The sequence below is a fragment of the Vanellus vanellus genome, assembly GCF_965231255.1.
Source record: "Vanellus vanellus genome assembly, chromosome: 25".
In the NCBI taxonomy this organism is placed as follows: Eukaryota; Metazoa; Chordata; class Aves; order Charadriiformes; family Charadriidae; genus Vanellus; species Vanellus vanellus.
Window position 1 is genome coordinate 5,137,326 of NC_138930.1, and position 11,451 is coordinate 5,148,776.

An 11,451-nucleotide genomic window follows, 5' to 3' on the forward strand; every position below is an offset into this window, starting at 1 on the left:
CATTAAACAGGACTGGCCCCAGTACTGAGCCCTGGGGCGGCGGGGCTGAGGGCCTTCCCGCCCCGAAGCCGCCTCCTTTCTCTCTACCCCCATCCGGCCTCCAACACACCATCCCTTCCGCCCTCACTGCGGCCCCCACAGGCGCCATCACGGAAATGGGCGACGGGGGGGCGGAGCGATGGCGCCACTTCCGGGAGAGGGCGGGGTCAGGCGCTGCGGCCCCGCCCCCGCCGCGGAGGACCCACCGGGCGCCCGTTCCTTCGGCAGCCCCGAGCGGGGGGGGGGGGAGGGAGTGCTCAGAGCATGTCCAGGTATGGGGCGGGGGGGGGAGGGGGGGGGACAGGGACACGGGTCATCTCGGCGTGGGAGTGGGGGGGAGGCGCGAGTGGGTGCTGTGGTGGCGGAGGGACCGCGCGCGGGTCGGTTTGGGGGGGGCCGCAGCGGTCGTGGGGGGGGAGGGTCCCCCACGGGTTAGCGTGGAGGGAGGGGGGGACACACGGTTTAGGAGGCGGGGGGGAGGTCCTACACCGGGCAGTGTGTGGGGGGAGGCCCACGGCGGGCAGTGGGGGGGGGCCCCACGCAGGTCGGGGGGGGGTGGGGGAGGCCCACGGTGATCGGGGGGGGGTCCTACCGGGCAGCGGGGGGGGGGGGGCACAGTCCCACACTGGCCAGTTGGGGGAGTGAGGCCCACAGGAGTCGCGGGGGGGGGCCCACGCCGGTCAGTGTGTGTGAGGTTGGGGGGTCCCAGGGCTGTCAGAGGAGGGGGAGGGCACCTCCTGGTCAGTGGGGGGGTCCCACACTGGTCAGTGTGTGTGTGTGTGTGTGTGGGACCCCCCCCCCACCGGTCAGTGGGAGAGAGAGGCCTACACTGGTCTGTGGGGGGGTCCCAGGCCTGTCAGTGTGTGGGGGGGGCACCTACTGGTCAGTGGGGGGGTCCCACACTGGTCAGTGTGTGTGTGTGACCCCCCCCCAGACCAGCCAGTGGGGGGGTGAGAGGCCCACGCCGCTCAGTGTGTGTGTGGGGGGGTCCCACACCGGTCAGTGTGTGTGGGGTGGGGGGTCCCATGCCTGTCAATGGAGGGGGGAGGCCCACCCCAATCAGTGTGTGTGTGGGGGGGGGGGTCCCACACCGGTCAGTGTGTGTGGGGGGGCACCCACCAGTCGGTTTGGGGGTCCCACATGTCAGTGTGTGTCTGTGGGGTCCCACACAGGTCAGTGTGTGTGTGTGTGGGGGGGGGTCCCACTTGGATCAATGGGAGGGGGGGGGCACCCACCAGTCGGTTGGGGGGTCCCACATGTCAGTGTGTGTCTGTGGGGTCCCACACAGGTCAGTGTGTGTGTGGGGGGGGGGGTCCCACTTGGATCAATGGGAGGGGGGGGCACCCACCAGTCGCTTGGGGGGTCCCACACAGGTGAGTGTGTGTGTGTGGAGTCCCAGTGGTCAGTGTGGGGGTGTCCCCCACTGGTCAGTGTGTGTGTGTGTGGGGGGGGGGAGGGTCCCACTTGGATCAATGGGGGGGGGGGGCACCCACCAGTCGGTTGGAGGGTCCCACGCAGGTCAGTGTGTGTCTGTGGGGTTCCAGCGGTCAGCGTGGGGGGGGTCCCACACTGCTCAGAGTGTGTGTGTGTGTGTGTGTCCCACTCGGGTCAGTGAGTGGGTGCAGTGTGCATCTCCCCACCCTGGCCGTGGGGTGGATCCGGCCCCCCACGCTGGCCGCGGGGCACCAGCCGGTGCCAGGGTTCGGCTCGGCGTGAGCGTGACACCCGGCGTGAGCGTGACACATGGCGTGACACCCGCCGCCTGCGCCGCCGGCGCCCGCCTGCCCCTGCCTGCGTGGACCAATGCCCCGACGTGCCCGTGCAGGTCTGTGGCCGCCGGACACCGTCGTCCGCCGCGGCTGCCCGCAGTCCCGCCGGCACGTGGGGTGCCAAACCCGGGAGGGACGGGGCTGCAGTGTGGCCGGTGCGACGCCGGCCCCGCCAGCGGGACAGTGCCTGAAGCCCCGTAGGGACTGCAGCGGGGTCGGGGCATGGGGCATCCCTTCCCTCCGAATATTTTGGCACGTTTGGGTGCCGTAGCCTTCTCCTCCCGGCTGGGCGGGCGGGAGGCCTCCCCCCTCCACCCTTTCCTCCCCTTTCCCAACCCTTCGGAAGCAGATGGAGCGAATTCCTCGGGGTGTGGGTTGGTTTGACATTCCTCAGCGCAAGCCTGTGCCCAAACTTGCAGAAAATAGTTGCTTTTTTTTTTTTTTTTTTCCCTCCTTCCCCCCCCCCCCCGCCCCCCCCCTTTCTCCCCACTCCCCCTTTTTTTTGGGAGCTCAGTGCTCCCACCGCATGCCTGTGCCAGCATCTGGGGGGGGGGGGGGGGGGGGGGGGGAGGAGGAGGTCCTGGAGGGGCTGTGTCCTTTGTACCACCGACTGTGCGGCTGTTGTGGAGTGTGTGTATGTGTGCAATTGTGCGACTGCCGCCCTCGCCTCCCCGGCGTGGGGCTGCGGTGCGTGGGGGAGGGTGGGCTGGGAGGTGTTGAGAGAGGTTTTGGTTTTTGGTTTTGGGGGAGGGGGGGGGGAGTGGGTTCACCGTGAGCGTGGGGGCTGTGAGTGGTGGGTGTGTGTTGGGGGGGGGCGAACATGGTGTGTGTCGGCACACCGGGAAGGCGTGTGTGTGTCCCCAGCTGTGGGTCACGCGTGTCCGGGGGGGGTTGCCCGTTGCAGAGCCCTCACTGCTGCCTGACTTGCCCACAGGCTACCGCTACCGCCTGCAGACAGACGGATGGCGGCCACCCCAGCACCGGCCCGTGGTGGACTGCTGGTGGCCACGGTGCCGATGGCCAGCTGAGGACCGGGGCCTCTCCGGGCCGTCCTTGTTCCTGGCCTCTCTCCCGTTTGGATTCACCTCGTCGCCGCCATGAACGGGCTGTCGATCAGCCAACTCTGCTGCCTCTTCTGCTGCCCTCCCTGCCCCAGCCGCATCGCTGCCAAACTGGCCTTCCTGCCCCCGGAGCCCACCTACGCGGTGGTCCCCGAGCCGGAGCCCGTGGGCAGCACCAGCACCGGCTCCCTGCGCGGCGGCGCTGCGGGGCGATGGAAGCTGCACTTGAAGGACCGGGCGGATTTCCAGTACTCCCAGCGGGAGCTGGACAACATCGAGGTCTTCGTCACCAAAAGCAGCCGAGGGAACCGCGTCGGCTGTATGTACGTCCGCTGCGTGCCAGGCGCCAGGTGAGTCGCCCGCGGACGTGCCGGCCCGGCGTCGCTGCCGGCGGTTTGACCCTGGCCGGCTCGACGCTGGGCTGGCGCGGTGCTGGCGGGCACGGCGCCATCCTGCCCCTCCTCTCCTTCAGCCCAGTGCCACCTCCTTGCCCCCGGCCTGACCCGGCGCCTCGCTGAAGGAGCTGCCGTGGGGCTTTGGAGGCATCCTGTGGCGCCGGTGAGTTCGGCTCCCAGGACCGGTCTGGCTTGTGGCTGCAGCTGGGAATGGGGTTAAACAGGGAGCGGAGGCAAAGCCGGAGGCTATAGGGACGTAGGGATTCCCCGGGCTGTCCTGCAGTTCTCCCCTTCTGTCACCAGTCACCCATATCTCCCCTGATGTCACCGGTCCCCCTGATGTCACCTGATGTCCAGTTGTGAACCGAGCGTCTGCGCGGGGGTCTCCGTGAGCACCAGGGGGGTCTGTGGTGGCCGCTCGCCCTCTGTCCCCAGCCCCGTGGTGACCACAGGGATGGGCAAGAGCCTGTGCCAACCAGGAGGTGCCGGCGGTGAACGGGGTCCGCGCGTTTAGTCTAATTCACAGGCACGTTTGATTCCTCCAGAAGAGCGATAGGAGCCAAATCCAGGAGGGTTTTAGGCACAACCCCCTACTGGTCACCCCCGTGGGTCCGTAAACTGGGAAGCTGGAGAGGGGCAGCCCGGGGTGGGGGACAGAGACCCCCTCCCGGCTGCTGGTGGCATGAGGGGACGATGCGGGGACAGGAGGGGACTTGGCAGCTGCTCCCCGAGCCGGTGGCACAGCGTGGGGGTTCGGGTGCAGGAGGAGACCGGGTCGCCCGGCCTGCGGCACCCCGGCTGACCCCAGGCAGCCGGAGCACCGCAACCTTCCGAGGAATGGCGTCTGCAGAGAGCTCTGGGAGGGGGGGGACGACGACGCTGCCCTCAGCGTGCCAAGGACTTCAACCCCAGCGCTGGGCTTGGGGTGAGGGAGGCTGGCTCTCGCGGGGGTTGGAGAGCTGTGTTACAGGAGGTCACCACAGGCTGCCCGGTGGGGATGTCCGCCCCGTCCCTGCATGCGTCGCAGGTCCCCGGAGAGAGGGACGCAGCGGTGGGATTGCTCTGCCTGCCCGCGGCGAGGCTCGGCGCTGGCCTGGCTCCCAGTCGGCCGTTCAGTGCAGACTGTGGGGCTGGAGAGAAGGGCTTGGGCCGGGGGGGGACGGATCTGACCCTCCCAAACTCCTTGAGGCATCAGGTCTTGCTTTGGCATCTGTCCTCCCCACGGCTCGTCCTGCCACCACCTTCCTGCTGGGGCTTTTCGGGTCATCCAGGCTGGGCCAGGGAGGCTCAACCTGGCCGCAGACCTCTCGCACCAACTGCGGGGGCTCAGCGGGGAGCGGGTCCCGCTCCCTCCCTCTGGCAGAAGAGAGCCAAGCTTCCATCAAAGCGCTATTAGTGTTAATTTTTATGATTAACATTGTTTTCCCCCTTATGGTGGAAATTTCTTGTGCCTTGTCACTCCCACAATTCACTTCTCTCCCGGCGTCTGGTGTCTTGCCAGACTCAGGGGAGAAAAAAAATCCGCTGTCAGAATTCTTACTTGAAATCCCTATTGGGCAAACGGCCCCAAATCCTGAGCTTTTTACCAAAAATAGACTCAAAAACTTGAACAGAATCATCCTGCCTTTGGGCTGCCTGTTTCTGCTGGGAGCGAGCCCCCGGTCCCGGGCGCCGAGGAGGGTCTGGGTGTCTCTGGGGTTGGACCGGGGGTGTCGCAAGGACCTTCCTTGGGTGGCCAGAGGGGTGTTGGCCCTTCACGTCTCGGGGTTTGGCTTTTGGCCTCCAAAGCGGCCATCCTGGCTGGCATTGCCCAGGCACGTCCGTCCCTGAGCCGCCGGGCCAGGCAGTGCGGTGGCACCGCAGTGAAGTCCCCGATGAACCCACCGTGCCCATCTCTCCCCGCTGCTGCAGGTACACGGTGCTTTTCTCGCACGGCAATGCCGTGGACCTGGGGCAGATGAGCAGCTTCTACATCGGGCTGGGCACCCGCATCAACTGCAACATCTTCTCCTACGACTACTCAGGCTACGGCGTGAGCACGGGCAAGCCCTCAGAGAGGAACCTCTACTCCGACATCGACGCCGCGTGGCAGGCGCTGCGGACGCGGTGAGCGGGGCGCCGGGCAGGAGGAAGGGAGGACATCCAGGAAAACCCTGTGATCCAGCAGTCTGGAAAACAGGAAATCTCCCGGAGAGGGAACCCAGGCTGCTCGTAACGGGAAGGGGTGGCCGGAAAGCAGCTGCGGGGGAAGCGGGCCAGGGGACCCGGAGGGCAGGGATGCTGCCGGGGGTATGACCTTGCTTTGGGGATGCCGCCACAAGCTGTGCTCCCCATCTTGCTGTTCCCAGGCTCTCCCCTGGCTGTGCTCGGCCCCGCTTCCCCAGCCGGGCTCAACGTGCAGCCCTGTGATGTGCTCTGCCTCCTCTGCCCTGCCCGCAGCCAGGTCTGGCTCGCAGCGTGCTCCGGGAACCAGGGGCTGCCCCGTGCGGCTGCGGTCCGGGCTCCGCAAACCCCTCTGTGGTCCTGTTCCCGGCAAGGGTGGGCCTTGACACCCCCCCGACAACTCATCTGGCAGCTCGTCCCTCCCTGGTGCTGCCTGGTCCTGCCAGGGACGCAGGGCAGCTGCTTTGGGCCCAGCCGGGGGACAGCAGGGGGGACAGAGCCCCGCTGACCCCCCACCCCACCCCAGGAAGCCTTGCAGGGTGCTGTGGGCAGAGTAGGGTGACCCCCTGTGCTGTATCTCCTGGCGATGTGACTCTGGTGCTTGGGTGCTGACGTGCCCTCTCCTCTCCCAGGTATGGAATCAGCCCGGAGAACATTATTTTGTACGGACAAAGCATCGGCACGGTGCCCACGGTTGACCTGGCCTCCCGCTACGAGTGCGCTGCCATCGTGCTCCACTCCCCGCTCACCTCTGGCATGAGAGTTGCCTTCCCCGAGACCAAGAAGACCTACTGGTTTGATGCCTTCCCCAAGTGAGTGGCGTAGGGTGAAGGGACAGGACTCAGCTCTGGAGGGGCAGTGCCCAGATCAGTGCTGTCCTGGATGCCAGCCCTGACCACGCAGAGGGGTTATTGTGAAAAATGTGGATTTGTCTCCCTTGATAGGCTGAAACGTGCCCATCAGCATCCTCTTGCCTTGCATTCGGCCCCCTCCGGGGCATCGTAAACCCCCCTGTGCCCCCTCCTGAGGGCCATGCCCATGCGTCCACCCCAGGTCTCCTGGTGGCATCACCTCCTGGCCATCCTGTCCCAGTGTCTCAGCCATTAGCTTTGGGGTTGTGCCACTGCCCCCTCGTCAGGGTATCACAAACCTTGGGGGTCCCCGGGACCCCTCTCTCCCCCAAGAGTAATTTCTTGGGCTTTTTCCCGGCTCTGCGGAGGGCAGGGGCAGTGGCGCTGAGGTGCGATGAGCTCTTGCTTCACCTCTCGCTTGCAGCCAGAGGCCAGCGAGGGACGGTCCCCGAGCTGGACGCTGTGGCCGGGAGCCACCAGCCCACGCTCTGCATCCCAGTGGCCTCGTGTGGCCTTTGGGGCCGGGCTGAGAACGGCCGTGCTTCCACTCCTCAAAGCCCAGCACGGCTGATCCCGACGCGGGGAGGGCCTGGGCTCCCGCTGGCCTGCAGCGGTTTCCGTCAGCCCTGCCTAGGTCCCATGGGGCTGCTGTCACCACTGTCTGGTCCTCGTCTGTCACACTGGGGGGGTTCATGTCCTGCAGCTCATCCTTGGCAGAAGCTCCATGTCCCCATGCTCTGCCAAAGAGCATTTCCTGGTCCCTCTCCCCCGTGGGGATGTGTTTTGGGGGGCAGGAGGAATGGGGGTGCCTCGATCCCTGTACTTAACCCACTTTGTCATCTCTTTCCCCCCCACTCTTCTTGGCAGCATTGAGAAGATTTCCAAAATCACCTCTCCCGTCCTCATCATCCACGGCACGGAGGATGAAGTCATCGACTTCTCCCATGGCCTGGCGCTTTTTGAACGCTGCCCCAAGGCTGTGGAGCCGCTGTGGGTGGACGGGGCCGGGCACAATGACATTGAACTTTACAGCCAGTACCTCGAGCGCCTTCGGAAATTCATCTCCCAGGAGCTGGCCAGCCAACGCAACTAGCTGCAGGGCAGGGGGACAGGCAGCCTGTCTCTCCAGTTGTCCCAGTGTCCTTCCCCAGTCCCTGCTGCTGGAGGTGCAATGAGTTTATACAGCCTCAGCTCCAGCCTCGGGAGAGGGCAGGAGGCCCTGGAGCGGACGGTGCGTTTCCTCTTGGACACGAGCACAATTCTCTTCCCTCCCGGTGTCAGCTCCGGCGCTGCTGGCACCACCGGCCGGGCTGGCGAGAGATGGCAGCTCCCTCCTTCCCCCTTCCCCAATAAGAGCCCACCCTCTTGATGGCGAATCCTCAGCTTTGGATGTGTCCTCGTCCCCTCTCCCAAAACAGCGAACTCCTGAATTCCTTCTGGCCGCTCTGCTGCTCTGACTATAGCAATAAGGCGAGTTGGAGAGGGGCTGGGGGTCTGGCCCCCTCCCTGGCGTTGCTGGGGGGCAGGACGGAGGAGGTGGCCGTTCCTGCCCTTGACGGAGCTTTCCCGGGATCGGCGCTGATGGTGTTCGCCCCGTGGCTGGGGCAGAGCCGTGTCCCCAAGGGCATTTTGGGGATGTGTGAAGGAGGTGTCCCCCTGCCCCACACCCCTTCCACTTTGGCCCCGCTCTGCTTTCTCAGAGCGCTCCCCGTGTTCAGGTCACCCCTGGAAAACCTCCTCTGTACCACTTGCTCGCGGTGCGCTCGGGAAACGGGACGAGGAAAACGGGCACCGAATAAAAAGCAGAGGTTTAACATTTTACCCGCGTGCGCCCTTTCCCTGGGTACGCCTGGGGCTGCCTCGGGGGGACCAGCACCAGCCCCTGTGGGCTCTGGCCCATCCGCTTTCCCCGCTGGCAGATGCCTCAGCTCAGTGGCACTTGGCTGGATCCCCAACGCTTGTCACCCTCCTCTGGGGACCGGGCAGTCCCGAGGTGGCAGCAGATGGGGAAGGAGCCCTTGGCCCCCCCCGGGACCGGGCTGTGGAGGTCTGTCTCTTTGAATTGGGCAGTGGGGACAATGGGGACCCGTTCCTCTGCCAGCCCCTGTCCCGTTTGATTGGGGAATCCTGTGGGATCATGAGGGCAGAGGTGGAGGATGGCCTCGAGCAGTGGCATGGGGGGGACTCGGGCACGCCGTAGGGGACGGGGGACATCCCCATGGCCTGCAGCGTGGTCCCAAGCAGGCAGGGTGGCCCTGGGGGGAACAAATCTTATTTTTGGGCTGCTCGGCTCCCAGCCGTGCCCTCTGCGATGCCTGGTGTGTGCTGGCCACGGAGGCGGGCGCAGGGGACACCCCACCGTGCCCCCCCGCCAGCAGATGGGCTGTTAAAACACTTTTTGGGTCAGTGCCTGCTCTGAAGTCACCCGGGGCAGAGCTCTTCAAAGCCTCCGTGTGTTTTCCTGCCCCCGGGACACCCCTCGCCCCTTCCCATGCCCACAGGGACCCTCGTGGGGCTCCCAGGCACCGGCTCCCCCCATGGTGTCCCCCGTCACCTTGGTGTCCCCTCCTCCCCAGTGCGAGACTGTGGGGCCCGGCGGGCTCATGTGAGGAGCGATAATCTCCTTAGGCGGCTCTCGAAGGGGCTCAGGGGCCTTGTGGCGGGGCCTCGCCGCGGCCCCACGCTCGGAGCACTCAAACGCACATATTATTTGGGGCTGGGAGCTGTGGGGTGGGGGGAAAGGCGGGGGGCACGGGACCCCCTGCTCCCCACACACGCCTCGCCTCCTCCCGGGACCAAGGCAGGGTCCTCCACTGGAGATGGGGGGGACCCTACTTTGGGGTGGACCCTTCTTTGGGGTGGACATTTCTTTGGGGGGGGACCCTTCTTTGGGGCTGGGGCTCTGCAGGAGCCAGAAGAAGATTTGGGTCTTGGGGCTCTGGGTGGTTTTACCCCATTTTCCCGGGGGGGGGGGGGAAGGTTGGGAGCCGGGATGTCTGTCTTCTCCCCGAGCATCCCCCCAGCCCTCCCCTCCCTGCCCCGTTTCGCCACACGCAGCTGCCGGTTGGGTTTAGAGCCTTTAGCTCACACGTGTGCTGGAAGCCAAAGCCACCACCGTCACCCAGCCCGGCTCCCCTCCGTCCCCAGCCCCGATTAGCGGGGCCGGAGCAGCCCACAGCGCCCTAATCCCAACACAGAGACGTTTTGTTTGCACCAAGGGTATTTTTATCCTCTTACTGCTGCCTGTTTCCTGTTGAGCTGCGGATGCTTTAAAGCAGCTCTGCATCGCCGGCGGGATGTCTCGGGGCCGGTGGTTGGGTTCAGGGGGGATGTCGGGGTGGTCTGAGTTTGCGTTTGCTGCGTCAAAGTTTAAAAAAAAAAAAAAAAAAAGGCAAAAAGACAGAAAAGTGCAGCCTGGTCCCCAAAATTTAGACCCATCTCAGGTATGTGGGGTGCTGGTGAGTCGGGCACCGGCGGCTGCTGCCCCTGTGATGGGGAGCCGGGCTCTGGGAAGGGCTGTGATCCGTTGCTGATAGGGATCGGGGCTTTTTGGGTCTGGATCCTTCACTGCTGCTGGTCCAGAGGGCTCAGGCTCCGTCCTCACCCCGGCACGAGCAGCTGGAGCCAGGAGGGAGGGAGCAGCACCAACCCGTATGTGAGCTGCAGGGTCCCCAAAAGGCATGAGCTGGACCTGCCCCAGGGGTCCCCGGTGCAAGCGTCCCCCACCCATAGGGCCAAACTGGACCACCAGCCACCGGGATGGCACTTCTCTCCCCATCACTGGTGCCACAGTTTGGGAGCACCAGGAGGGGACGGGGAAGGGAAAGGGACTGGGATGGGGCTGGACCTGGATGGGGTTTGGTGCCCGGAGGGGGACTCTGCCGAAATCACGGTGTCAGCCGGGCATAGAGGAGGGGAAAGGCAGAGTCAGGCCCCAGAGAGTCCCCAAAGTCCCTCCCGCAGCCACAGCAGGGAGGGGACAGGGCAGGTGTCCTCCCTCCGGCTCGTTTCGAAGCCCCCAGAAGAGCCGGGGCACAGGCGGCTTCTGCTCCCGTCGCTGCAGAGTGGCAGCCACACGGCTGGGCTGGGGGTGTCTGTGTGTGCAGTTGTGTACGTGTGTGTACATGTGTGTGCCTGGGTGTAACGGCGGTGAAAGGGGACAACTGGACAACCAGGTATCCTGCGGGGGAGAGGAGGGGATACCTGCTGCGACCAGTCCTCGGCAGAGGCGCGATGCTGGTGCGGATGGGGCTATGGCTGATGCTGGGCATAGGGGACATCGAGCTCACCGGATGACCGGCCAAAAGGGGTTTACATCTCTTTTGGGGCATAAATGAGGCTTTTGATGGCCAGGGCCTGCGTGCCACAGTCATGAGACCCCGTTCACAGGCCGAGCTCAGTCATGGGATCCAGGAAACTGAATTAAAGAGTCTTAAGGAGCTTTTTTCCGAGCTCTGCTCTGGTTTTTCACGTGCTTGTCATATGAACAAAGATGGTATAAAAGGGCAGAGGGGAAGGATCCCGTCCGTGGTCGGGCTGGGGAGAGGGGAGGGCGCCAGAGGAGGGATGCCAGGGTGAGGGGCTCTGCACGGCGCTGGCTAAGATGGAGGGAAGGGGAGCGGAAAGGATGAGGAGAGGAGAGGATGCGCTGGCAGCAGCCCCTGCTTCTGCCCCGCCAGGTGAGTGAGGCAGCGACCTGGGGCTGGTGGGGGACAGCTGGGGACAGGGATGGTGGCAGGTCTGGGGGCACCGACCCTGTCTGCCCTCGCTCCTCGAGCAGCACGGATGCAACGAGCATCCCGGCGTGCCCAGACACCGGCCGGCACTTCCCTGGTGAGACACGGCGCATGTGGCATGGGGAGGAGGGAGTGTGGGGTGCAGGGGAGCACCCACCACCCTGCGCTGTCAGCTGGGTGGGGGACAGGGACAGTGGGTGCCCAGCGGTCCCTGGGGTCCCCCTGTGCCGGGTTGGGTCCCGGGAAGGGGTGGCTCTGCGGGTGGGCAACCGCGGGATGGACCCAGCCGGCTCCACGCTGCGCACATATGTGTGCATAAACCCCCATACACGCACACCCCCTCGGTTTCGCACACGCGAACCCACCCATTCATCTGCGCCCCCCCTGCCAAAGCCAGTGCTGCCCGAGCACGCAGCCCCCCTCGCACCCTGCACACC

The 11,451-nt window shown here is 65.5% G+C and overlaps 1 protein-coding gene across 1 annotated transcript; it reads left to right on the plus strand.

Moving 5' to 3' along the window:
* Positions 1-231: 231 nt before the first annotated feature.
* On the plus strand, positions 232-8,099 carry ABHD17A (abhydrolase domain containing 17A, depalmitoylase). Its single transcript, XM_082495423.1, has 5 exons — positions 232-311; positions 2,743-3,219; positions 5,176-5,370; positions 6,060-6,239; positions 7,146-8,099. The coding sequence occupies exons 2-5, from the start codon at positions 2,906-2,908 to the stop codon at positions 7,369-7,371; spliced, it is 915 nt and encodes a 304-aa protein (XP_082351549.1). The 5' UTR covers positions 232-311; positions 2,743-2,905; the 3' UTR covers positions 7,372-8,099.
* Positions 8,100-11,451: the final 3,352 nt, after the last annotated feature.